This window comes from Puntigrus tetrazona, chromosome 17, assembly GCF_018831695.1.
Source record: "Puntigrus tetrazona isolate hp1 chromosome 17, ASM1883169v1, whole genome shotgun sequence".
NCBI classification, from domain to species: Eukaryota; Metazoa; Chordata; class Actinopteri; order Cypriniformes; family Cyprinidae; genus Puntigrus; species Puntigrus tetrazona.
In genome coordinates, this window is record NC_056715.1 from 5566655 (window position 1) to 5591168 (window position 24514).

Below are 24514 nucleotides of genomic sequence, written 5' to 3' on the forward strand. Positions count from 1 at the left end.
TACCCATGCTGCATCATGACTAAGTAATGAGTACAACAATTGCAAATGAATGTGTTCTATTTTAATTCCTCCCTTCGACACAACCCACTTCCAGTGGAATCTGAAGAAAAATACTTGTTCAGAACAAATATAAATAATACATACAGTACAGCGAGTCTCTGGTAATGCCAAGGTTGTTGGTTCTATTCCCAAGGAAAAGTTGAACTGATTTAAAAGTATACCTTGAATGCAATATAAGTCAATTTGGATAAAAGCATCTGGCAAACGCATAAATACTTTAAACAGGCTATACAATTAAATTATGCAAATAGCTCAAAAATGTGGTGGCAGCAAAAAAACATTTCAATACCAAAAAAAAAAAAAAAAAAAAAAAAAAACTGTAAATAATCTCTTTATGAATTCAGATGAAATGTATCATGAAGACTAGTTAGTGAGACAAAGAAAGAAATGATAATGCAGAAATTGGAACATTAAAATGCCATAAATAAATAAAATAAAACAACAACAATAGCAAAAAAATCATTTGGGGCTAAAAATTATTTGGTCAAATCATTGTTTTACCAGTGAACTAATTAACCTGAAAAAAGTATGACTACATTTATTAATGCACAATAACATTATTTAAGGCTAAAATTAATTGGAAAAATTATTGTTTCACCAGTTAATTACATAAACGATGTAAATAAACAAAACTGTCCAAATGAATCCGCATCAGCTTAGCATCTGCTCGCTCTGCTATAAAGCTGTGGATGCAATAAAATGTTCCAAAATATAGTAGGTTGCTTATTGCAATGTTACTCCTTGATAATCGAAGGTCGTTGGTGGAGCTGTATATTACTTGAAGCATTTGAAAATAAACCGAATAAAGAAAACGAGACATCTTGTCCTGCAGTACCTGTGCAGCAAAATCAGGAACTTGCAGAACCTAGACAGAGTTCTGAGAACAGATTTAGATTATGATGTTTACAACTAACAGGCAAAGTGGAAGCTAATTGGTTGCTGGAACATGAAACATGGCCTAAGTAAGACTGGATAAGCTCTTACCCCGTGGCTGTAGACAACAAGGGTAAGGTGAAATATATTTGTTATGATTTCACTGGAACTGGGATGTTTTGAAGGGAAGAATTAAAATAGAAAGCAGCAATTTGCAAGTGTTATATTGTTCTGCTCATTAATTAGTCATGATGTAGCCTGGGGGAAATAAACACGCATGAAATCTGTGGGCCTGTGACGCAAAAATTTGGAGTAAGAATTTAAAAATAAATAAAACTCACAGCACTTTGACTCAGTCTTACTCAAAGTGCAGCTATTTTCACATGAGTGTCCATCTGGCGTGCACTCCCTTTTATTGACAGCGCATTTGGTGCCCCATTACAACTGATTCTGCTTTTCGCATCCTACATCTGGCGCTCTGGCTGTTGTTTTGTATTTTTCCCCACTTTGTCTTCTTTGATGAAGCCATTTTAGCTTGCCGTTTGATTTGCTCCACTTAAGAGTTGAGTGACATTGGGGGAAAACGGATAGAAATTTCAGTTTTTTCGTTCACGAGTGCAACATACCCAGTACGCTGGAAAAACTCCTAAGTAGGTAGCCGTTTAGCACACACCTTTATCCAAAGTAATATTCTTCCCTGGAAGCAACCTGGGATTAAGTGCCTTACTCAAGAACACAATGATGATGGCTTAGCTAGGGGCCTATGATTTCCGCAGTGCTGAAAAACACTGATGGAATCCCAGAATCCGGTTATAAAAATGAAATTTTGTGTCTCTGTGTGAATGAGTGGCACAGTTTTGTCTGCTGCACAAACTCAAGCATGTGTGACGCTTGTGTTGTTTTCAGCATCTGCCGTCTCACCATGATACTCCATGTGAACCTCATCTCCAAAGCTGCTCTAAGAGTTCATTTCAAGATAATTAAACCATTTCATAAAACTATTGTGAGATACGCACACAAAAGGTATTTAATACATTTGGTTTAACCTGAACAAATTCTGACTGAAATTAATGCACTTTGAAGAAGAATGTAATTTTCCATATAACAGTAATAATACTACAATTTATGAAACAGTATAGTATATAAACCATAAATCTCCAGCAATTTGCCAATTGTCCAGATTTCATTTGATTACATTTTGGAAGATTAGTTGTACTTTTAAAAGATTACTAAAATAATTACTTGAATTGAATTCACAGAATATTTAAACATTCATCATCTTCATCAAGTTTAAACTGTAAACCTGTAGAGCCCTTTGTTTGCCAATAAAAAGGCTAATTTCATTTGATTACAGTTTAGAAGATTAATCACGTCAGAAGACTTACTTTAAAAAGATGAATTACTTAAAGTTTTATACATTAATTTGAAACCACCTTTCTTTTTTTTTTAAAACAGAAACCTCCGATTCAATCTGTAAATCAAGCATAGCGTTTGGAAAATATAACAGAATATTTCTGTTGAAAAAAATATCTTTGAAGGCACTGTTACTGTTAAAAAAAACACCCATTTGACCATCAAAACCGGAAAATAAAACAGATTTTGGCAGAAAGCGGTTGCTATACACGCAGGGTTCAAACCAGCAAACTTTTGGTTGCTGTTCAGGACCTAAGACCACACCATCCTATAACTGTTACGCTGCTAAAAATCTACGTTCCAAATCATAAAGCTTTTGAAATGACTGGCTTCTCTTCTATTTCAGCAGGCTGAAGATGTGGTCGTAAAAGCGGAATGGAATAGTTAACCAAGCCTTTCATTCAGTTCCTTTAGTCCGTCCTCTCTGACATTGCAACCCCTCCCATGTCTCCTCCTATAACGCCTGCACTTGTCAGCATGTCCATGACGATCTGATATGCATTATTCATTAGGGCTAAGTAAGCTACATTTAATTTCCAAATCAGCTGCTCACATTCCCTTTAATGATATGCTAATAGCTAAGGAGACTCAATTCCCTTAGCAGCAGTCCCTCAGACTGGGAAAGTGTTTAGGATTGCATAATCGTGCCGCGATAAGCGTCGCATTAGCCTTTATGTTTTCCTGTCTGCCGTGTCCTGTTCTATCTCAGTCAGCAGAGTAAGCAGAACAATTATCTCTGGAAAACATGAGGTGTGCTTGTGCACATGCATATATGTGCAGAGCTAAGTGCTTTTTATTAGCTTATAGGTTTTAAAGCTTCAGGAAAACACACTCTTTACGCCAAATATATCTTGCTTTAAAGCAAACGGAAACTTGTAATTCACAGACTAATTTACATTTCAAATGACGTGGCTTTGATTTTAGCCTAACATTGTTACATAACTTGAAGACGTTTGATCTTTTATTCTAGCCAGCAGAGAAGCCAGTATTTCACCACACCAAAGGTGTTTAGCATATATGACTTTCTTTTCTTTCTTCAACTGATTCTCTTCTTTGGTATTAGCCTCTGGAGAGATAAGGAACAGACTAAACTGTTTTGTTTTCTGTTGGGTTTTTTTGCCCCATGTCATTTTCTTCAGTAATATTCACCAAAGGGATTATAAAATGTTTTAATGAAGACATTTTTTTCCTCAAAATACATGAATAAATAAATACATTCCATTAACTGATCAACTGAAACATAGAAGCCCAAATTAATCCCATGATCACAATGCCTGTATTTAACAATTACATTAAATAAAAATAAAATAAAATAGAAATTTTTTGAAATATTTAAAAAGTATTAATATTATCTATATTTATGTTTATTTTATATTTAATATTAAAACATGAAAACCTAAAAATCTAAATATAAAACTTCACAAATAAAACAAAATACATGAATTTCAAGTTTTTCGAGACTTGAATACGACATACTTCTATGATTGGTGGACTGCTCTTAGCTTTTGCAGTTTGGTTTATTAATGAACTGAAAAATTTGTAGTTTAAATCACACTGATGTGTGGTTTGCTTCTTTGTGACTGGTAAATAAAGACAATTTTAGATAATATAGCAATACAGGGGCGCGTTTCAATCAGGAAGTTCAACCAACTTCGAGTTTAAACTCTGAGTTGACTTACTGAGAGTTTTCCGTTTCAGAACGTTTAGGCTGACTCTGAGTTTAGCGCGTGCATCACATCTATGAAAAGACATGATCAGAAATCACGAAATTGTGATTCACCATCGCAACAGCTCTGGTCATAAAGATGTCTGCAAGAGTTCATCCTCCAGTGTGTAAATTTAACTGTTAATATCTGATAATCTCTTACAATATCAGAGGTGAAAACTGTAAATTATTGAACTAAAATTAATTTTAATGGTACCCTATGTCAAAAAAAAAGAAAAATTGGCAGCAGCTAAAAATGAAGTAGCCTATAAAAGGTGTAGGATTTTTATTTTGTTTGTTTTTTTTACAGTTAACATTAAATGTTGTGTCTATTTCAATGTACTACTCTTTTTATCCCTCTCATAGTCTAACAATCTTTTCACATAATTAAATATTCTCTAATCCAAAACTGTTACATTTCTTAAATGTAAAAAAAAATTGTTCTCAAATCACCAAATTAAGAAGACAGAGGCAATGAAAAAGAGCAGATGGAGATGGTCAAGTACTGGAAGAATTTTTAAAATGCAAAAGAAAAAACCTTTGCTTTTGTATTTATAGGAAATAAAGATGATCAAATAAATAGTGAATAACAGTGAAGCTGTGGTTACATAAATTTCATACCACCCTTACATCTGGCATCATTTCATCCCATACACTAATCAGTTTCATCTTCAGAAGCTGCGATGATGCATTCATCAATGCATTCAACCACACTGGAAATCCTGAAGGAAATTCTGATTACTTCCAGAGGTTGCAGCAAGATGTTATCAAGTGAACGTTATTTATCAGATTAGCCTCATTTAAACCGATTGCTACACCACTGACCTACCGTCCCTGTGAACCTCCTCTTTGACAGGTTTGTGCCCAGAAGAAAAAAAATTCAGAAAGAGTGTGAAAGGGATGCACACTTTCCTTAAAATCTGCAGTGCGCTTACCAATGCATCTCCAATGTTTTAACGGAAAACTAACATTTAGAATGGTATCCCTTAAATAAATACTAAAATATTAATTAATTAATAAAATAATAAAAATAACATAAGGTAGCCTATTTCGTTTTTTTCCGCATTAAAAGAACAACAAATATAATTGTATTTTTCTCTGATTTTGCCAATGGCAAATTTATCTGCACTTTAACTGCCAATTGGGTAAGATATTAAATCTTATTAAGTATTTTTATTTTACATCGGTAACTGATGTAAAAGCTATCTCTCTTTCAGAAACAGGCTTGACTTTCCCTGCTTTGTCGAGTTGAAACCGAATACCTAGAGTTTCCCTCATTTCAGGGTAAACCTACTGTGAGTTTTCACTTTAACCTCCTACTAAAACAGGCCCCACATCATATAGATAATTTTATATTATATTGCTGTTTTTTATTGACATTAAATGACATTTATTCAAGGAGAAAATACAAAGGATTTTTTTACTTCTGGAATCAGCCAAAACTATAGTGGACACAAAATGATGATGAACCCAGAGGAAGAAAAGAAGAAGATATTGGACCACAATGCAGGTCAGATTCAAACAAGCACGAGCACAGCTCAAAAAGCATGGAGAAGATAAGCTTCTAGTCTATGGATCCACATTATATTTCTTCAGCATCTTACATTTTCAAGGTTAAAGCAAACACAAGCAAGGCGATAACATACATTTAAATCTACATTACATTTATTCCAGTCAGCAGTTTCCAAACTCACTAGTCCTTCTAACTTTCATAAGGGCACAAATTAAGTTCCTAAAAGGCGACAGCAACCTGGGGTTTTCACTCAGAGCCAGGGAAATGAATATATGGCTCATCCATATGTTCAGTTTTCTCGGCTGCAGCAAACCTATGAACTGATGAGCACAGCATTGTTCCTCCATGTGTGCAATCCACTTCTGCGTCCTTCATTTTCTTTCTATTTCCCAAAAGTCATTTCATTAGTTCATATCTGGAGATGATAAATGGCACCTGTTGCACTTCGCAAGGTAATTATAAACAGTTTCAGAAAGTAACTGCCCAAAACCCCTTACTACAACTGTCCTCCGATGTTTGCGATGTTTTATTACTTGAACGCATCAAGCACGGAAAAGGGTCTTCCCATCCCCAAGTGACCTTTAATGACAACTAACCAAGTCGATAGAAGCGCAAGCCGCAATTTCAAGCCGAATCATAGAGAAAATCAAGACCAATGGTGTTCACAAAATCAATTTTATGCTAATTTCAAACCCTGGTTCATTTGCATGTCCGTAGCAGCCCATCTTCCCGGCTGCTGCGAAAATACAGTATCGGTGCAACCTAAAAAACGATGATGAATTAGACGTCTAAGAGCACGCTCGAGCTAATGATAATCCGAAGGCGAAAATCTGAGGTGACCTTCAGCGAGCACCTGCACATTAATCATCCAGTGATACAGCCAGCATTTCATTACCGGCCCCCGTATGATAGGTGCTTTCTTACACGCCTGTGATCTATTACATCATCGCAATTAACACGGTAGTCTAAGCTGGTGGCGGAGCAGAGGGACTTGTTGGTTAGAACGTGGCACACCAGTAGGCTGCGAGTCCAAACACACATGCAGCATAAAAATATTTGGTTATATTGAGGTGCACATTTATGGACTCGCCGTAAACAGTTCACTCCATCGGGAGAAGAAAAACATTATTATTATAGCACCTCGGCCGCATTCTGTTTCTGAATTTGTTAAGGTCTCTGCCAACAAACACTCCAGGCTTGTTTTTCTCTCCAATACTACAAGCCAAGATGCTGACTTACTTGGAACAACAACTTGTGCGAGGAACAGATTAATCATTTAGACAAGGAGGAAGGGAAAGGTTCTAGAGTGAAAGTGAAAAGAAGGGAAGTGGGGAAAAGACTGCTTTCTCACATCAACATGTGAGTCTTTTCCCTTAAAAGAATGAGCCAAGGCAAACTCAATCCAAATTCCATTTTTCCCCACAATCAGATTACTGTCAATCCTCTTTCTTGCTGCTCGCCAGAGTCAGGAAGTCTCAGCTACATCAACGGGGCGCCACTTCTAAGGTTTTTTTTGAATGTTCAAAAAAATATCACAGAGTTCGACCCAAAGCAGACCCCCAAAATCCTGCTTTTTATGAATAACTGGACACCTGGGGCCAGCTGGAGATCGGGTTTGAGAACTAAAACTCGCAGTTACCTTATCAATGTAGTCTTTAGCAAAGATAAAAAGATGACAATGAGAAAAAAAAATCTCCACTGATGTCCTTTCTGCTTCCGTGAGCTATAGCTGCTCTAACCCTGTAATCAGTCTCAGACCCCGGTAGCGCTCCGCTTCAGCGGGAGGGTCATGAGGAGGACGTTTCGGCTTCTCTGGGGGAAGTCGTGTGGAATAAGCCCTCGCTGAAGTCTAATCTGCTGTGCAAATGCTCTGTGAGGGCTGGTCAAGGACTTTGAGACCTCTGCAAACTATCACATTTATAAACACATAAACAAACGTAAAGAAATGCACGTACGCAAGCAAAATACGAACAACAACAGAAAATTAGCCTGTAAACAAACTGTAACATACCACTGCTCAGACAAAATCCCTGGGGAATAGAGGATGATGCTCAGTCATCCTTAAATAAGTGAAAAATCGCACAGTTGACTGTGAAAATAGCCTTGGATAACTTTACAGCAGGTTTAAGGACAGTAATCCGCCTTTTTCCAAACAGAGCACTAAAAAAAAAATATAGTTTGAACATCTGAACATATATAAATATGGGCCTAATTAAAATTGCAATCATAAAAAGTTAAAACAGAAATAATTAATAATTAATTCAATAATTTAACTAGAAATATAGGGAAGAAAAGCAATGCTATAGATTTTTTTGCTTTATAGCTTTCTGTTCATATTGTCCCATCATAAGAAAACAGCTAATAGACTTAAAAAATAAAAATTTAATATTGATAAAGTTTGTGTCTATGTATTTAGCTAGCACGTGCAATTATGCATTTAATAATGGCTTTCATCTTAGTTTTTTTCCCCAAAATGGGTGTTGATCCACCAGTTCAGAACTACTCATTTACAGCGGATTCTGACACTTTATATCTGTAATATTCACACAATGATTCACATCATCCCCTCAGACTGTTTGGAGGGTAATCGGTCAGCCACAATGGGACACATATCCTCTCCTCAACGAAGACCCCACACAGGGTAGGAGATCATACAGCTAGACTATTTTCTGAGCAGTGGGTAGGAAAAGTGCATTTTACAGCAGAGCCTCTCAGCACCAGGGAAAACAGATTACATCCGCTTGTGCTCCGATGCCCGTCTGACAGCGGCAGTGCCTGGTACACCTGCCCTCCAACTTTGAGTGCATGCATTATTCAGCATCGCTAGAGCTCTGCGTGCCACCGGTGTTGTCGTCTAAAACTGCAGGCGTCCATGTGCCGTAATCAAAGCAGGCCGGAGAGCAGCTTGTCTCGCTGCGATATCCTGCAGTTTCTACATGATAGTTTTTGAGAGACTAGGAGGGGAGGGAGGCGGCTCCAGTTTCCAGATTCACCTTCATTTTTGTGGTTTAGGTACTATAACTGCTGCTGGTAGTCATTTTAAAATACAACTGCAAAGTGTAAATAAACATTATTAATAAAAATAAATTACATTTTTACTTAAATATAATAATTAGAAATATAATAAATTGCATTTACTTTAATAATATTCAATGTTTAATTAAATACATGAAGAAATTGAATACAATGCAGCATTCTCTGAGACCGATGATTTTAAGAAATAATGCTGAGAAATTTCCCTATGCCTGTCAGCATGGCACTTTACATAACATTTATTGACTGAATTAATGTCGGTCATTAAAAACATTTGTCAGCTGAAACAAATTATCAAATGCCATTTTAATTTGTTTTAAATTGCGTTTTAATGGGCCACATACATGTACCTACTCTTACATCAAAAAAAAGGAAATGTAAACGGCATCTACAACTAAAATGATTTATAAGTTGAAATAAATCAGGCAGGGTACTGGAGCTTGGATTTTGGGTGTCTGCTCTCCGGTGGTCTTTTCAAAAGTTGATAACAGATGTAATCTCCCTCATCTGGTTATCACTGCTGGGATCCTTTCAGTGAAGCCACACTGACATTGCAGGAAAAAGTGTTTTTCCTTACTATTCATAGAATACATTATCAGAAGACATCAGCTGTGGGTTAAAAGGGCCAAAAGCATCTATTTAAGAAACACCAACTGTGGACCCAGTGATTTCCCACTCACCAGGAATACTTTCTAAGTAGTACATTTTGTCACCTTTGACTGCTAATTATGTGTCAGCGGTGGGAGAAACAGGGAGTACTGTACTTGAATCTATCATGCAATATCCAACAGCAAAGATTATATGATGAAAGAAGCATGGGAATGGAAGATCTATAGCTATTAACCTGGATAAGCTTAACTGTGCTTTAAAGAATTTAGGTTTTTAGAAAACAATGGACTCAATGGTGAAAGCATCTGTCAAAGTGCATTTTTAACAGGCCAAACTAACTGCTGCAGATTTCAGCATGTAGGTCTTACGTTCAGTGATGTGGAAATAATTCAAACTAAATATTTAATTTTAAAAGTAACTTTTTGTCTATTTAATGCATTAATCATCGGTCACAATAAAAAAGGTTTATAAATTATCTTCAAAGACATTCAAATCAATTGCCGGCCGTAATATAAACATTCTATACAAGACTGATTATGTCTGAATGCACTCAATGGGTTAAATGAACTGTTTAATGAGCTGTTCAAAATGACATCAAATATAAATTACTCTAAATGTAACAACCTCTGAAATTACTTTTAGCTGACATTTTTCAACCCATCAACTGAAACAATTTTTTCACAATCTACTGCCTCTGGACAAACTATTGATAAATTTGTAAAAACAAAAAATAACATCCTTAACATAATAATAAATATATAAATACACATACATACCAACGTCATATTGAACCCTATGGATTAGGAATGGGATGTCACTTAAGTTCATATGCGAATCAAGGTAGGTGAGTGAATACTTTTGCCAATATAGTATATATATATATATATATATATATATATATATATATATATATATATATATATATATATATATATATATACACACACACACACACACACATATACATACATACATACATACAGGGGTTGGCCAATGAAACTGAAATGCCTGGTTTTAGACACAATAATTCATTAGTATGGTGTAAAGCCTCCTTTTGCGGCCAATAGAGCATCAATTTGCCTTGGGAATGACGGATACAAGTGGCCAGAGAGATTTTGAGCCATTCTTCTTCCAGAATAGTGGCCAGGTCACTATGTGATGCTGGTGGAGGAAAGCGTTTCCTGTCTCGCTCTTCCAAGCCACAAAGTGGCTCAATAAAATTTAGATCTGGAGACTGTGCAGGCCATGGGAGATGTTCAACTTAACTTTCTTGTTTATCAAACCACTCTGTCACCAGTCTTGCTGTGTGTATTGGTGCATTATCATCCTGATTCATGGCACTGCCTTTGAACCAATCTTGAACAATCTTTGAACCATTGGGTGCTCCAGAATGGTTCGGTAGTCGTTGTAGCACAAGTATTGGGCCTATATCAATGTCATGATATTGCAACCCAAACCATCACTGATCCACCACCATGCTTCACTCTGGACAGTCAACAATCTGGGTGGTACGCTTCTTCTGGGGCTTCTCCATACCGTAACTCTCCCGGATATGGGAAAGACAGTGAAGGTGGACTCATCAGAGAACAATACATGTTACACTGAAGAACAATACACTGAAACCGATGTTTTGCATTGGCACAAGGGACCAAAGGTTTGGCTATAGAAGCCCGGCCATGTATATTGACCCTGTGGAGCTCCCAACGCAGTTTTAGTGGAAACAGGAGAGCTGAGGTGCACATTTAATTCTGCAGTGAGTTGAGCAGCTGTGGTTTCATGTTTTTCAGATAAAATCTGGGTTACCACCCGGACATCCATTTCAGACAGCTTCCTCTTGCATCCACAGTTACTCCTGGTGAATTGTTACTCTGTTACTCTGCTCTTACTGGTGGAATGTGGTCAAATTTGGTCCAATACTAAATTGGCCAGGGCTTCAGTTTCATTGTCCAAGCCCTATTTATATTTATATTTATTTATATATGTATATGTATATATATATATATATATATATATATATATATATATATATATATATATATATATATATATATATATATATATATATATATACACATACATACATTTATTTGAACATTTACTTGACAGCACTAATATAAGTTACATATTCATATCAATATACAAAAATCACTTTAAAAGACAAAGGCTAAATGTTTTTGAAGGAATGCATTTATTTGATCAAAATTACAGTTAAAACTGTAATATTGTGAAATATTATTAACAATTTAACTTTTCTTTTTTAATATATTTAAAAATGCCATTCCTTTGACGGCAAAGTTGAAGTCTTCAGTGTCAGATGATACTTAATTTTGTGCTTAAGAAGCATTTCTTATTTCTCATCAACGTTGAAAATAGCTGTATTGGTCAATTTACTGCATCACTGACACTGAATAAACTCTAATAACTCTTAATTAAAACTTTTTAAAATGTCACATTCATGTTGATGTGGTAAGTATAACGTACAAAAAGTGAAACTGTTTTGAATCTCAGCATTCATTACGTCACACAGAAGTGAGTAGTGATTTAATGGCTGAGATGGAAAGCACTTGGTAGGCACAAAGAGCAGGTGGTCTGGTCTGCAGAGAGCAGAGGCATGGTTAACTGCGTGGAACGCCCCTCATTACATGAGTCACACGCTGTGGCCATTACAGAGCCGCAACACCTGGGAGCTCCCCCATGATCCCGTGCACTGTTCTCATGGAGCACTGAGACATGCTCGTCCTTCCGCAAAACATCCACCGCCTCCAAATAACCCTCCTCCCTCACAAATTTTAGAGCTGAAACACGAAAACACGCAAATGTGGTGCTTCCAAACTATAAGTACATCTCATTCTCTACGTTCCCTATAATTTGAATTAGTATATTATAAACATGGATCTTGATCCACTAAACGCTGAGACACTGATGACTCAATTACCTGCAACATGATCATGAGGTTATGAATTGAAAGGTAGCTGGTATTTATTACTACAGATAAGTCATGGTATAACTTATTAAAGAGTAAAGTGGAAAAAATGGCTAAAAAAAACATTTGAACAATATCAAAATGAATCTCTAAAGTGATATTGTGTCCTTCATTACAGTAATATTTTAGATTTGCAACACTTCATTATAAGGTGTTACATGCATTTACTATTATAATACCAATAATTTATGCTTAATTACATGCAGGTAACCCTAAGCCAAACCTCTAATCCTAACCATATAATAAGTACATGTTTAACATGAATTAATATTACTCAGTACTTAAATGTATAATTACACTGTAACAAGGACATATTAATGTAAAGTGTGTAACTATTACATTAATTAATTGAAATAAATACTGTGGTTCTAAATGATTACAATACTTAATTAGTATGTTTTTAATGGTACTCCAAGGTACTATATATACAACGGTTTTACTAATACTGTGCCGAACAACATAGTATTACCACAATAATATCACAGTAGATTAAACACTCCCCAAAAAAACTAAGATGTTTAGGTGTTCACTATTTAAAAGACTTTTAAACCTGTTAATTTGTACAAATGTCCAGAATGCAGAAAAACAGCAACTGGGAAAAATCTAAGCAAGAATGATCCGAAACAACCTAAGTCCACTGAACTGAATCGTCTAGTAAGAGAATAATTAGAAGCCAAATCTCTCCTCTATATTAAATCAGAGGCCTGCATTAATTCTAATCAGCGTGTGTAGCCAGGCTTGACTGCGGGCCCCGAGGGAGAAGGAGAATGGCACCCTATCCTCTGCACCCGGGCCTGGCAGAGAGTGCATCTGGCTCGGACCCTGCTCTTCAGGGTTCAGCGCTTCCCTCCAGCGGCTGCCATCAGCACTCAGACTCACACGCACAGGTGAGAGACTGCAACCTTTCCCTGCTCCAGCTGTTTAACTGTACCTGACGGAGCTGTTCGAATGGCCTTTATACACAGGGGTGGAAATGGCACAAGAATTATTGCCTGGCATTTGCAGCTATGATCCTACAAACACCGAAGCAGATTGTTTAGGGTGTTTTAAGATGTTTTTCGTTTAATGGTGTGTTTTGAAAGCTTGATCAATGCATCAATATTGAGTTTGCATGTTGATTGCCACCATATTACTTTGAGTAATGTGTGTTGGCTCGGGTGACATTTAATAAAATACAAATGCTTATTAATGTACATGTAATTTAAAAACACACAAAATGTAGAAATGCAAAATCATATATATATATATATATATATATATATATATATATATATATATATATATATATATATATATATATATATATATATATAGTAGCCATTTATGATTGTTGAGGCCTTTTGGTAGCAAACTATGCGGTTCATAATAGCAGCACATATTTACTGCAATCTATGGCAAAAGTGCTTATCTCTATGAATTTTTTTTTTTTTTTACATGACAATATTCTTTTCTTGAAATTAGGATTTTCAAGAAAAATGTTAATGTCAGAGCCCAGGGACCTCTACTTTTCTGGCTGCACTCCACTTTCCTCTAAAATAAGTGCAAAAGAAATGAAATGAAAAAGAAAAATGTCCACACAGCAGATATTCCTAGATATAACCTATCGCCATTGAGACAAAAGTTTTACCTTGGATTTGACAGCCCAGTACTCTTCTGTCCCATACTGCACATCTCTGAGAGTGGTGAGGTAGTCATAACTGATGACAGCCGTCTGAAAACATTCATTTCAGAGACAAAGAAGAAAAGTGTGAATAACAATCTGCACAATAGAGTTAGAGCAATGCAAATACAGTGTAATTACATACAGTGACTCAAACACAGGAGCTTTTAAGTAGCATTTATTAAAGAATTCTTCAAAAGTATTAAAGATGAATGAATCAAAAAGTAATAAGTGATGAAAAAAGGACAGTGGGGTAAAAAAAAAACAAATCAGTTCAAACTGTCAATCATAACTCAAAATTAAAAACTTAAAATTATCATTCAATTAAAACTTACATACTGTGAAAATCTCAACAGTTAAAATACTTAAATAAAATTGCACCATGTTATAGTGATCTACCAGATCTTATTTAAATGATGATTTCAGTAGTACTATGGTACTAAATGATTACCATATATGGAATTAACATGGTTCTTCAAAGTGCTGCAAAAGATTCAATGGCTTTACCATGGTACATTTTGAAGAACAAGAAAAAAAACGTGCATAAATATATGCACACTGGACAGGTCAATGCATTAAATATATGCTGTATTGGAATTTTATTTCAGATTGTGATTCAAATTAAAACCATTTAATATTAAATTGATATTTACTAAATTATTTAATGTTTATTTATTACATTGAACAGTACATTTTTTATTTATATTTATTATTAAAAAAAATTCCAAAGGTATTTAAACTTCAATGAATTCAATGTATTAAATCAAAATAATAATCATCATCATCATATTTACTGTTGCGGCTGCCCTCCCGAATCTAATGATGCTAAGATCATTGAAGTCCACATTTTTGCTGTACAAGTAGAATCCCGATGAAGCGAATACTGCAGTGGCAACAGATGAAACCTTCAGCAGTCGAACAGCCATGTGAGGAGCTGCAAAAACACAGATCCATCAGCATCACTTCAAAACATCCGCTAAGCTAACACATTAAAATCAAGGGTAGACTCTGATAACAGTTTATTTCATATTTGCGTATTCCAGAAGTACTTTGCAAATAACAATTAAATGATTAGTTACACATTAATATTTACTAAAATAATACATAGTAAACAATACGCAGTCATTTCCAATAAAGTGTTGTTTATTTTGCTGCTAATAAATATTGGGGGTGTGACACCAAGGTTGTGGCGTCATTGGTTTTGGCCATGTGAGATGGTTATGAAAACTAATAAACGAACCTGATTACATAACTGAAGCAATACGACGATATGTATCACATTTATAAATGAGCTAAATGAAACATCAATCCCTACACATTTAAACAAAGAAAACTGGAGCACAAGTAGAATGAACTAGTTTCATTTATAACATCAATCAATGTTGTGAAAGACGCCGTCAGCTGATCACAAATAGCATTTCTGTCACACAAGCGCTTGCGTAACACACAGAGAGAATAACAAAATAACCGCCACCGTTTTATTGCATGGGGAGTTAATAACTGTGGTTAATGGTGTATTTTCAGAGAAACGCGAAACAGCTCATTTATTTACCTTCATTGACTCACGCTGTCATCCACTAACCGGCGTTGCTCTGTGACCTTTCAACTCTGGCGTCTGTTGACAACACAACTTGCGTGGAGCGCAATGCATCATGGTCATCGTAGTTTACATATACATTCAGTCAATAGCGGAAAAACACGAACATGTGACATTTAAAAATGTAATTAACCCTATATATCAAATATTTTAAGCCAACATTTATAAACGAACACGGCTAAGATCTATTTTTCTACACAAATGCATTCCCATGATTGAAACTTAATTTTGACATTTTCAGATAAGTACCACAACATCAAATTATGGTAAGCAGATGGAAGTACAAAGATTAATGACCATATCCAATTTTAATCAAATTATATAACTGAGCAGATGTTCACTGCAATAACATGTTAAATAATTTCAACCACATTCTTTTTACGGTGAACCTCGACAGATAACGTTACATTTTAAAACATAAACGATAAACAGATATACGCCTACACTTTTTCTTTCAGGTGAAGAGGACAGGGTTGTGATGGAGCGTGACAAGATATGACATGACATGAGCTCGGACGGATAATGTGACCGGAACATTAGCAAAGCCATCCTAGATGCAGCCTTTATTAACCTCTAAATAAATGTACAACACTGATCAAAATACTTCATGCATTTGCATAACCTAAGCTTTACTTAAAACTCTAAATTTATTACTCGTCTATTACATGTAAAAATAATAAGAAGACTAAAAAAAAACAACAAACAAAAAAGTTACACTAATTGAAATTGTTTTTAGGCACTTTACAAACGCCTCCCCCCATTAAAATGTCACAAACACCGCTCTTCTAGGTCTACAAAACTGAAGACATGTCATGTATACTTTTAATGAAAACTTTCAGCTTGAAGTTTAGCTTTCCTGCAGAGAAAAAAACTCAGCAAATTCTTTGTATAGATAAAAGATGAATTTAATCAAATCTATCCATTCTGTAAAAATACTGCTAATGCATAACCTTGTTTTACTCCATTGTCTTGTCCCTGTGTATTTTGGCAAGTCTTCAAATGTTCTTCTATTGTGGATTTATTAGTGGGTCACCTTTTCAAACTTTGCTTGCACTTCAAGAAATTGTAATCCCCAGAAGATTGATCATTTTAACTATTGATTGCATTCAGGATGTAAAGAGACCCACCCATCATAAAAAAATGTTCCTGGAAAAAAAAACTTGAGAGAACTGAATTTTTGTATAAGGCAAAATGCTAAAATACACACAAAAATTAGTAAAATGAAAAAGAAAAGCCAGAACAGCAAATGACTTTCCATATTTTTATTTTATTTGACTCACATTTCGTTAAATGATTTATAAGAAAAAAACACCAGACACTACAACGAACATCAACACTCATTATAGTTTGCCTTTTGAAAAACAAGTATGCCCCGTGAAGAGACGCCCACAATAAATACAGTTCTGCATTAATGAAGACATTTGACAGTCGAAATCAAGTCATTCCTAATGCCTTCTTCAGATGTCTTCTGCTTCTTTGTTTGATTTTCTTACAGAAAATGTCTTTCTGTTTATTTGCACCTGGAGCTGCATAAAAAAAAATAGATTGTAATATTTTTGATGCAGATGTTCAAACTAGAACTTAAAACATCTATGGTTACATCGTCCAGTTCACAACTGGACGCTCACCTTTGCTCCTTCAATGATGTGAGGATCCTTTTGCAATGCATTCTGCAGTCCTTCTTCTGTACGGAATCCTATCCAGCAAATCCCTTTATGAAAACCTGACTCTTTATCCTGTTAGACAACAGAGAAACCTCAGCACTACAGCCTTAACAAGACATCTTAGTGCATTCTAAAACCTTATACTTACAAATGGCAATTGACACTTCTTCACCTGGCCAAACTGCTCAAAATATGCTTTCAATTCCCCTGAAACGTACAATGATTAGACAATATATTTGTTGTACATACAAAACACATGATCCCAATCTATCAAAGATGCCTCTGAGTTAAAGGTAAGGATACTAACATTCAATTTACGTGCATGTTTAATATTAATGTACTCTGATGTAATACCGTTTACTGAATTACACCCTTTACTCACTCGTTGCCACGGTCCACGGTACTTTTGACACAAACAATTCCAAGACCCTCTTTCCTGAGGCTGCTGTCGACGCCATGTTTCGTCCTTGCGAATGAAGCCGACTGTGACCCCGACCACGTGATTACAAGACATAAACATTTATTTCAACAATCTATACAATTTTGAAACTTAAAACACTGCGTTTCGTGATACATTTTATGCTCATGAATGTTATTGCGTTGGCATTATATAATAAATATGCCTAAATCAAATCGAAAGGCGGTTTCGTTGACGTCAGAAGGAGAAAGGTCACAAGATGACGGCAAAGATGGCGGCCTCCATAGTGGAGCATGGAGAAGATGCTTTTAGAAAATTGTTCAAGTTTTACAAAAGGAGAAATCCTCCTCCAGACTTCAGTGAGGTTATTAATTTCTCCAAACCTTGTAATGACAAGGTGAGACATTTATTTTTGAGGAATACTTCCGTATTCGTTAATTTTATGACGCTGTAAGTCTTTCCTGATATTGATATTAATCAGTTATTAGAAGATTTGATTAGCTGTATTTATTAACTAATTTGACCACGTGCGATGTTTATTCAACTAGACCTTCTAATGACAACGCGATCCAATTAGACCTAATTAATATAGCCATATTCGTGTTTTTATGACGTCTTTACTTAACTGTGTATATTATTGTTATTTACTCGTTGTTAGAATATTTTATTACTTAGATGTATTAACTAATTTGCCATGAACTATGTGTATTGGCTAATTCTTGGCTTGCAATATTAGATTTAGATGACAAATTCAGTTTTGGGCTTTTCGTCATCAAAATGATCTGCTTTTTATCTGCTAGGTTTTTGCCTTTGAACTTAACTCCACTCCTATAAGCGAGGAAGATGTTTCCAAAGCTGGTCTTCAGCCGGTAAAAGACTGGAGGGCATTTGGTCTTCATGGATATCCAGGTGTATATTTTAGATCTATAATGGCTGGAAGCATTTTCAAATAGTTAATCGCTATGTTCTCCCTCTTGTCTGTGTCTTGTCTTGCCTATGTGATTGTCAATATATGAGAACACACACTACTGTATAAAATATGTTGCTCCTTGACATCTTGACATTTTTTTGTTATCCATTTTACTTTTGATGAGACTAAATAAATTATATTGTCACTGTTGGAATGTAGGGTTTATCTTCATATCCAACCCGTTCCTGCCGGGTTCTCAGCAGTACTGGGTAAAGCAGTGTTTGAAGATATATCCACAGAAACCCAACGTGTGTAACCTGGATATGCATATGTCATCTGTGGAGACTGAAAACATCTGGGGAAAAAGTATAGATGTTATTCAGTAAGTCTAAGATCCTTCCTTACATTGATCACTTGGTACAATATAATGATTTTGTATACTCTTTCTGTGCATTTAGCCAGAATTAAGAATAAAACTTGCGTTACATATGTGTATTTACGTATTTTCCCCTTCGATGCTTCACTTGAGGCTAGATCCGTGGTAATTTTACTGGGACCTAGATGGTAGATTTAAAGCTTTGCAGTTTTTTTCAGACCCTCTTTATTACAAAACGTGTGTGTAAATGGTTTGTGCTCCTGCACTGCACCTGATGCCTCTCACAGCGTTCCTTATCTGAATGAGACTGTGTATTATTGCAGGAGGAAAGGCTGTGGGAAAAGAGAGCCCAAAACTCTGCTAGAAAAACTGCGCTGGGTAACGCTGGGTTACCACTATGATTGGAATTCCAAGGTACAACATTTATTCTATAATGTGCTTTTTACATGCTGTAGCTGCACGTCTAACACTAAATTTAGTTTCATTTAACTTTTACGATGTAATTGTATCAATAAGTGGAACCAGGTAACTCTGAGATGAAAAAATGCTGTGGAAGAATCCAGTAAAACTGTATCATAGTTTCGACAATTAGCATATTCAACTGTTTTCGGATCAAAGAAAATTTTTACCAAACAAAAACAGCCTTGGTCAGCATAAAACATAAAAAACTGACTTGATGGGGAGATATTCTTGTGTGTGTCATATATATATATATACACAGGCGTGGACAAAATTGTTTACCCTTTGGTCAATGAAAGAAAAACTCACAATGGTCACAGAAATAACTTTAATCTGACAAAAGTAATAATAAATAAAATTCTATAAATGTTAACCAATGAAAGTATTGTTTTTCAACCATGCTTCAACAGAATTATTATAAACTCATGAAACAGACCTGGACAAAAATGATGGTACCCCTAACTTAATATTTTGTCCTGCGCAACCTTTGAGGCAATCACTGCCATCAAACGCTTCCTGTAACTGTCAAAAAACATGCACCTCTCAGCAGGTATTTTGGCTATTCATGAGCAAACTGCTCCAGTTGTATTTGGTGCCTTTCCAGACTGCATTTCAGCTCTTCAAAGATGCTCAATGAATTGAGGTCAGGGCTCATAGAAGGCCACTTTACAATGTCCAATTTTTCCTCTTAGCCATTCTTGGGTGTTTTTAGCGGTGTGTTTTGGGTCATTGTCCTGTTGCAAGACCCATGACCTGCGACTGAGACCAAGCTTTCTGACACTGGCTAGTACATTTCTCTCTAGAATTCCTTGATAGTCTTGAGATTTCATTGTACCCTGCACAGATTCAAACCCTGTGCCAGACGCAGCAAAGCAGCCCCAGAACATAACAGAGCCTCCTCCATGTTTCACAGTAGGGACAGTGTTCTTTTCTTGATGTTAGTCTGTGAACATTGATGTGCCTTGGCAAAAACTTCGATTTTTGTCTCATCTGTCCACAGGACATTCTCCCAGAAGCTTTGTGGCTTGTCAACAATTGGCATATTCCAGTCTTGCTTTTTATGATTTCGTTTTCAACAATGGTGTCCTCCTTGGTCGTCTCCCATTACACACTTTGGCTCAAACAACGACGGATGGTGCGATCTGACACTGATGTTCCTTGAGCATGAATGAATCTCTTTAGAAGTCTTTCTAAGCTCATTCGGATTATCCGTCTCTTAGATTTGTCATCAATTTTTTCCTCCTTTGCCACGTCCAGGAGGTTGGCTACAGTCCCATGGATCTTAAACTTCTGAATAATATGTGCAACTGTAGTCACAGGAACATCTAGTTGCTGGTCTTATAGATCATTTTCTTTCTGATCTCTTGAGACAACTCTTTCCTTTGCTTCCTCTGGTCCATGTCGAGTGTAATACACACCATATCACCAAACAACACAGTGATTACCTGGAGCCTGTGATTATGTGATGCTAATTAGTGTCCATGTCCCTTTGATTACAGTGTTTTCTAGGGGTACCATCATTTTTGCATAAACAATGTCAGTGACCCTTTTGTGATAAAGTTATTTCTGTGACCATTGTGACTTTTTCTTTCATTGACCAAAGGGTACCAACAATTTTGTCCACGTCTGTGTGTATATATATATATATATATATATATATATATATATATATATATATATATATATATATATATAAATATAAAGTAATTTATATATTATATCAATATATAAATGTATTATATACTATATATTTTATATTTACCTATGTATTTTAGTATGGTTAAAAAAACTAAGTAAAATGACAAAGCATCCATTTTTACATTTTAAATTTCATGATAGCTTATTGTTTGTCCTGAAGAGAGAAAGAGGGGAAAAAAAACATTGTCCAGGATCCTATTAGCATTATTTGCTCCTTTCAGGACATTTCATCTCTAATTGTACAGGCCTGATGTCTGCCTGTCTCGTTTATATGCTAATTACATAAAAGTGTTTAGTCTTGTCCTATTAAAAAGGAGGTGCACCGGATTCATTAGCTCTGATGTTAGTTTGACACCGCCAAACGTCTGACGGCAATCAGTGAATTTTAAGCAGACACTCTTTCCTCCTCCCTTTAAGTAGAACTGAAGTCTGAGGCATCTACCCTGCTTGGATTCATTGTTGAAAAAGTCTTAAATATAAAACCCATAACTGTGAAAGGAGGAGAAAAAGTTGAAAGAATTATGTCAATCATGGTTTAATTTTTTCCATCTGTTTAAATTTCATTTTATAAGTGGGAAATTATTTTTTAAAAGCTTTCTAATACATCAGGATCAGGATGGTATGGCATACTGTGTTCATGATCTTGATTGGCTATTGTGCCCTCGAACAAGGATTTATCCCCAACTTACCTGTACTATAAGTCTTTTTGAAAAAAAGTGACTGCTAAATAACCACCTACAGTATAATAAAAGGCCTACTCCTATAATAAAAGTGAATTAACTCAATTGCACTATGAGGTATACTATTCTGCCATACTTTTGTTCTGCAGACTTACTCTCCAGACCACTACACTCCCTTTCCCAAGGAACTTCACTCGCTTTCTCACAAAGTGGCAGCGGCCTGCGGCTTTCCTGGCTTTAATGCAGAGGCAGGCATTCTCAACTACTACCGATCTGATTCCTCGCTTGGAATCCATGTCGACGAATCAGAGCTCGACCATACCCCACCTTTGTTGTCTTTCAGGTGAGGAATATATTGCTCAAATTTTAGCTCCATATACTGACTTAAATTACTTATGAGTGTGGAAGTCATGGGATTAATTAACAAGGATATGTTGGGCAATTAAATGTTTTGTACTTCAAATATACACAGAAAGCTTAGAATTCATACATAATTCTGAAGAAAAAAAGGCATTAAGCTGCAACTTAAATGTTTGCAGTCAAAGAATTTCTTTGGAATAAATTAATAGCTTTATTTAGAAAGCATTTTTTTTTATCAGAAATGGCAATATAAATGCGGTTTCTTTGAACTTTTCATCAAAATAATCTAACAAATCAATTTATTTTGCTTCCACAAAATTATTAAGCAGCACAAACATTTTCAACATTAATAATAGAAGAAGAATTATTTAATTTCTGTAATGGCACTATATGTATATTTATTTATTTTTTATATGTACTGAATTATCTATGTTACTGTATATTTTGATCAAGAATATTTTTAAAAAACAGACTTTTATTTGTCATAATTCCTATAAGGATATATAAAAATCTTTGGTATTTTCATATACTACTATGGAAGTCAATAGTGACCTAAAACGGCCTGGTTACAAACTTTCTTTAAAATATCTTCCTTTGTGTTCAGCAGAAACTACTTTAGGGTGAGTAAATGATGACGGAATTGTAATTTTTGGGTGAAATAATTTTTTTTTAACTGACTCAAATGTAAAAGTCAGGACAGGTGGAAAACACAAAAAAAACTCATCTTTTTCATATGTTTCCTTTTGTACTTGGATGTTAGCTTTGGACAGACTGCTGTTTTCCTGTTGGGCGGGACTAAGAGGGATGACCGGCCCACAGCCATGTTCATGAACAGCGGTGATATAATGGTGATGTCAGGACCCAGCCGTTTACTGTATCACGCAGTACCCTGCATCGTCCCCGCCCCCGCTGGAAACACGCTGCCACCCTGCCTGGGCCAGAGACTAGAGACGGAGGCAAAGGGCGATTACATCCAAAGTGTACCGGAAGAGGACTGGGACGTTTGCTCCTGGTACTTGCAGACGTCTCGGGTAAATGTGACCGTTCGACAAGTACTTGCTACTGGTCAGACCTTTCCAAGTTCACAGGCATCACATTTGACAACAGACAGTTGTGAAAAATCAGAGGAAGGAACTCAGAAAAATAATAAGAGGAAAAGCGAATCGGGCTATGAGCGTGACGCCTAACAAATTTTATTTATGCAAAATGCACCGGGTATTTAAAGTTGTACATATAGCTTCAAATAAATGCATTATTGCGATCACTTCCCAGATAATGGCTCTTCGTTCCAGAGCAGGTGTTGCGAATTCACAGCCACTTATGCGTCAAGTCAACTCGGCTTAAAGCGTAGTCCTACATTTTACCCTGTCATGACCAACTTCACGCGCGATACTTCTCAGTCTGCAGAACGGGCGGTGACATTCAGTCTGGTCTGTTGTGAGTCGTGACAGTTTGCCAGGCGCAGGTCTGTTGATTTAAGGCTGGTTGCCATGTTTGCTCACTCAGGGCTGTAACACTAAACAGAGCTGACCTTCAGAGGAAAACCGGGGAGACGGCGTATAATCTTTTTAATCTGGTCAAGCGGTGTCACGACATGTCAAAGCCAGTGTGAGATTGCCTATGACAAGTTCCCAGAGGGACCCAGGTTGACACTGCCGTTGTGACTGAAAACACTGGGGGCCGGCGTTACCATGGTGATAAAACACTTCTGTCACTGCGTCTGCCTCTCGTGAAATGCTTTCAAAAGTTCATGTCTGCATGTCAGATTTGCAAGATTGATGTTTCTGGTCTTTTACATGCTGTAAAAACGTAAATGCTAGGCACCGTTTATCGGCGTGTATTTTGTTGTTGTGGTACTGTCAAGGGGGTATGTGAGATGTCACCCGGTTTGCTACATCCAGAGGCTGTGATGGGTGCTGTTATGATGGGACATGCATGAAAAACATGGTAATGCTATGGTATTTTGAAATATAAGCTAATATGGCACTAAATGATAGTATTTGCTTAATCATTTTTGTCAGTTTCGGATATATATCATAATATTTGCACGGTACTTAAAGGAATAGTTCACCCAAAAATGAAGACATTTTACTCGCCTCCAAGCCATCCTAGGTGTATATGACTTTCTTCTTTGAGACAAACACAGTCGGGAGATACATTTTTGAAAAACTGACTGTTCATCTGAAACAAGAAAGTCATGTACACCTAGGATGGCCTGGGGGTTAGTAAAATATGCAATAATTTTAATTTTTGCGTCAACTATTTCTTTAAATCCTAATTTGCCATAAAAACACACTTTAATACAAGAAGATGATTTTGTGGTATGTTGATTGTGATTTGTGATTGTAATTATTAAAAATATTTTGTGGTACTGAAATATTATGCTTTAATTTAATACTTTAAAAAATATAATCGGTGTTGCAGTGTAAGTCTCAACCTTTAACTTAAAATAAAAAATAAAGGTTAATATCAAATATTTGAGGTCAGTAAGATTTTGCTTAGA

General features: G+C 35.9%; 3 protein-coding genes across 4 annotated transcripts in view; 1 reads left to right on the top strand and 2 right to left on the bottom strand.

Annotated features, from left to right (window-relative positions):
• Positions 1 to 15486, bottom strand: part of adck1 (aarF domain containing kinase 1) — a 101222-nt gene extending 85736 nt beyond the window's left edge. For both annotated transcript variants that reach the window (XM_043263299.1, XM_043263298.1), the window contains exons 1-3: positions 15402 to 15486; positions 14644 to 14783; positions 13817 to 13900 (exon numbers count right to left, since the gene is read on the bottom strand). In XM_043263299.1, coding sequence (XP_043119234.1) covers positions 13817 to 13900; positions 14644 to 14775 — 216 coding nt within the window. In that variant the 5' untranslated portion in view covers positions 14776 to 14783; positions 15402 to 15486. The remainder of the gene's footprint in view (positions 1 to 13816; positions 13901 to 14643; positions 14784 to 15401) is intronic.
• Positions 15487 to 16693: 1207 nt separating this feature from the next.
• On the bottom strand, positions 16694 to 17621 carry LOC122362371 (SRA stem-loop interacting RNA binding protein). The gene is made up of 4 exons (XM_043263830.1): positions 17493 to 17621; positions 17259 to 17317; positions 17075 to 17182; positions 16694 to 16972 (listed from the first exon to the last, which is right to left on the bottom strand). Exons 1-4 carry the CDS (start codon positions 17566 to 17568, stop codon positions 16904 to 16906), a joined length of 312 nt encoding a protein of 103 aa, XP_043119765.1. The 5' UTR covers positions 17569 to 17621; the 3' UTR covers positions 16694 to 16903.
• Positions 17622 to 17625: 4 nt separating this feature from the next.
• Positions 17626 to 24388, top strand: alkbh1 (alkB homolog 1, histone H2A dioxygenase). Its single transcript, XM_043263829.1, has 6 exons — positions 17626 to 17925; positions 18329 to 18437; positions 18658 to 18820; positions 19138 to 19228; positions 21801 to 21994; positions 22772 to 24388. Exons 1-6 carry the CDS (start codon positions 17788 to 17790, stop codon positions 23196 to 23198), a joined length of 1122 nt encoding a protein of 373 aa, XP_043119764.1. The 5' UTR covers positions 17626 to 17787; the 3' UTR covers positions 23199 to 24388.
• Positions 24389 to 24514: the final 126 nt, after the last annotated feature.

Excerpts from the sequence above, each read along its gene's own strand:
- LOC122362371 (XM_043263830.1), bottom strand. The coding sequence starts at position 17,568 with ATGGCGTCGACAGCAGCCTCAGGAAAGAGGGTCTTGGAATTGTTTGTG. Across the intron at positions 17,318-17,492 it reads ACCGTGGACCGTGGCAACGA|GGGAATTGAAAGCATATTTT; the intron begins GTGAGTAAAGGG and ends TGTACGTTTCAG. Across the intron at positions 16,973-17,074 it reads ACATCATTGAAGGAGCAAAG|CTCCAGGTGCAAATAAACAG; the intron begins GTGAGCGTCCAG and ends TTTTTTATGCAG.
- alkbh1 (XM_043263829.1), top strand. The coding sequence starts at position 17,788 with ATGACGGCAAAGATGGCGGCCTCCATAGTGGAGCATGGAGAAGATGCT. Across the intron at positions 17,926-18,328 it reads CCAAACCTTGTAATGACAAG|GTTTTTGCCTTTGAACTTAA; the intron begins GTGAGACATTTA and ends TTTATCTGCTAG. Across the intron at positions 18,821-19,137 it reads AAAAGTATAGATGTTATTCA|GAGGAAAGGCTGTGGGAAAA; the intron begins GTAAGTCTAAGA and ends GTATTATTGCAG.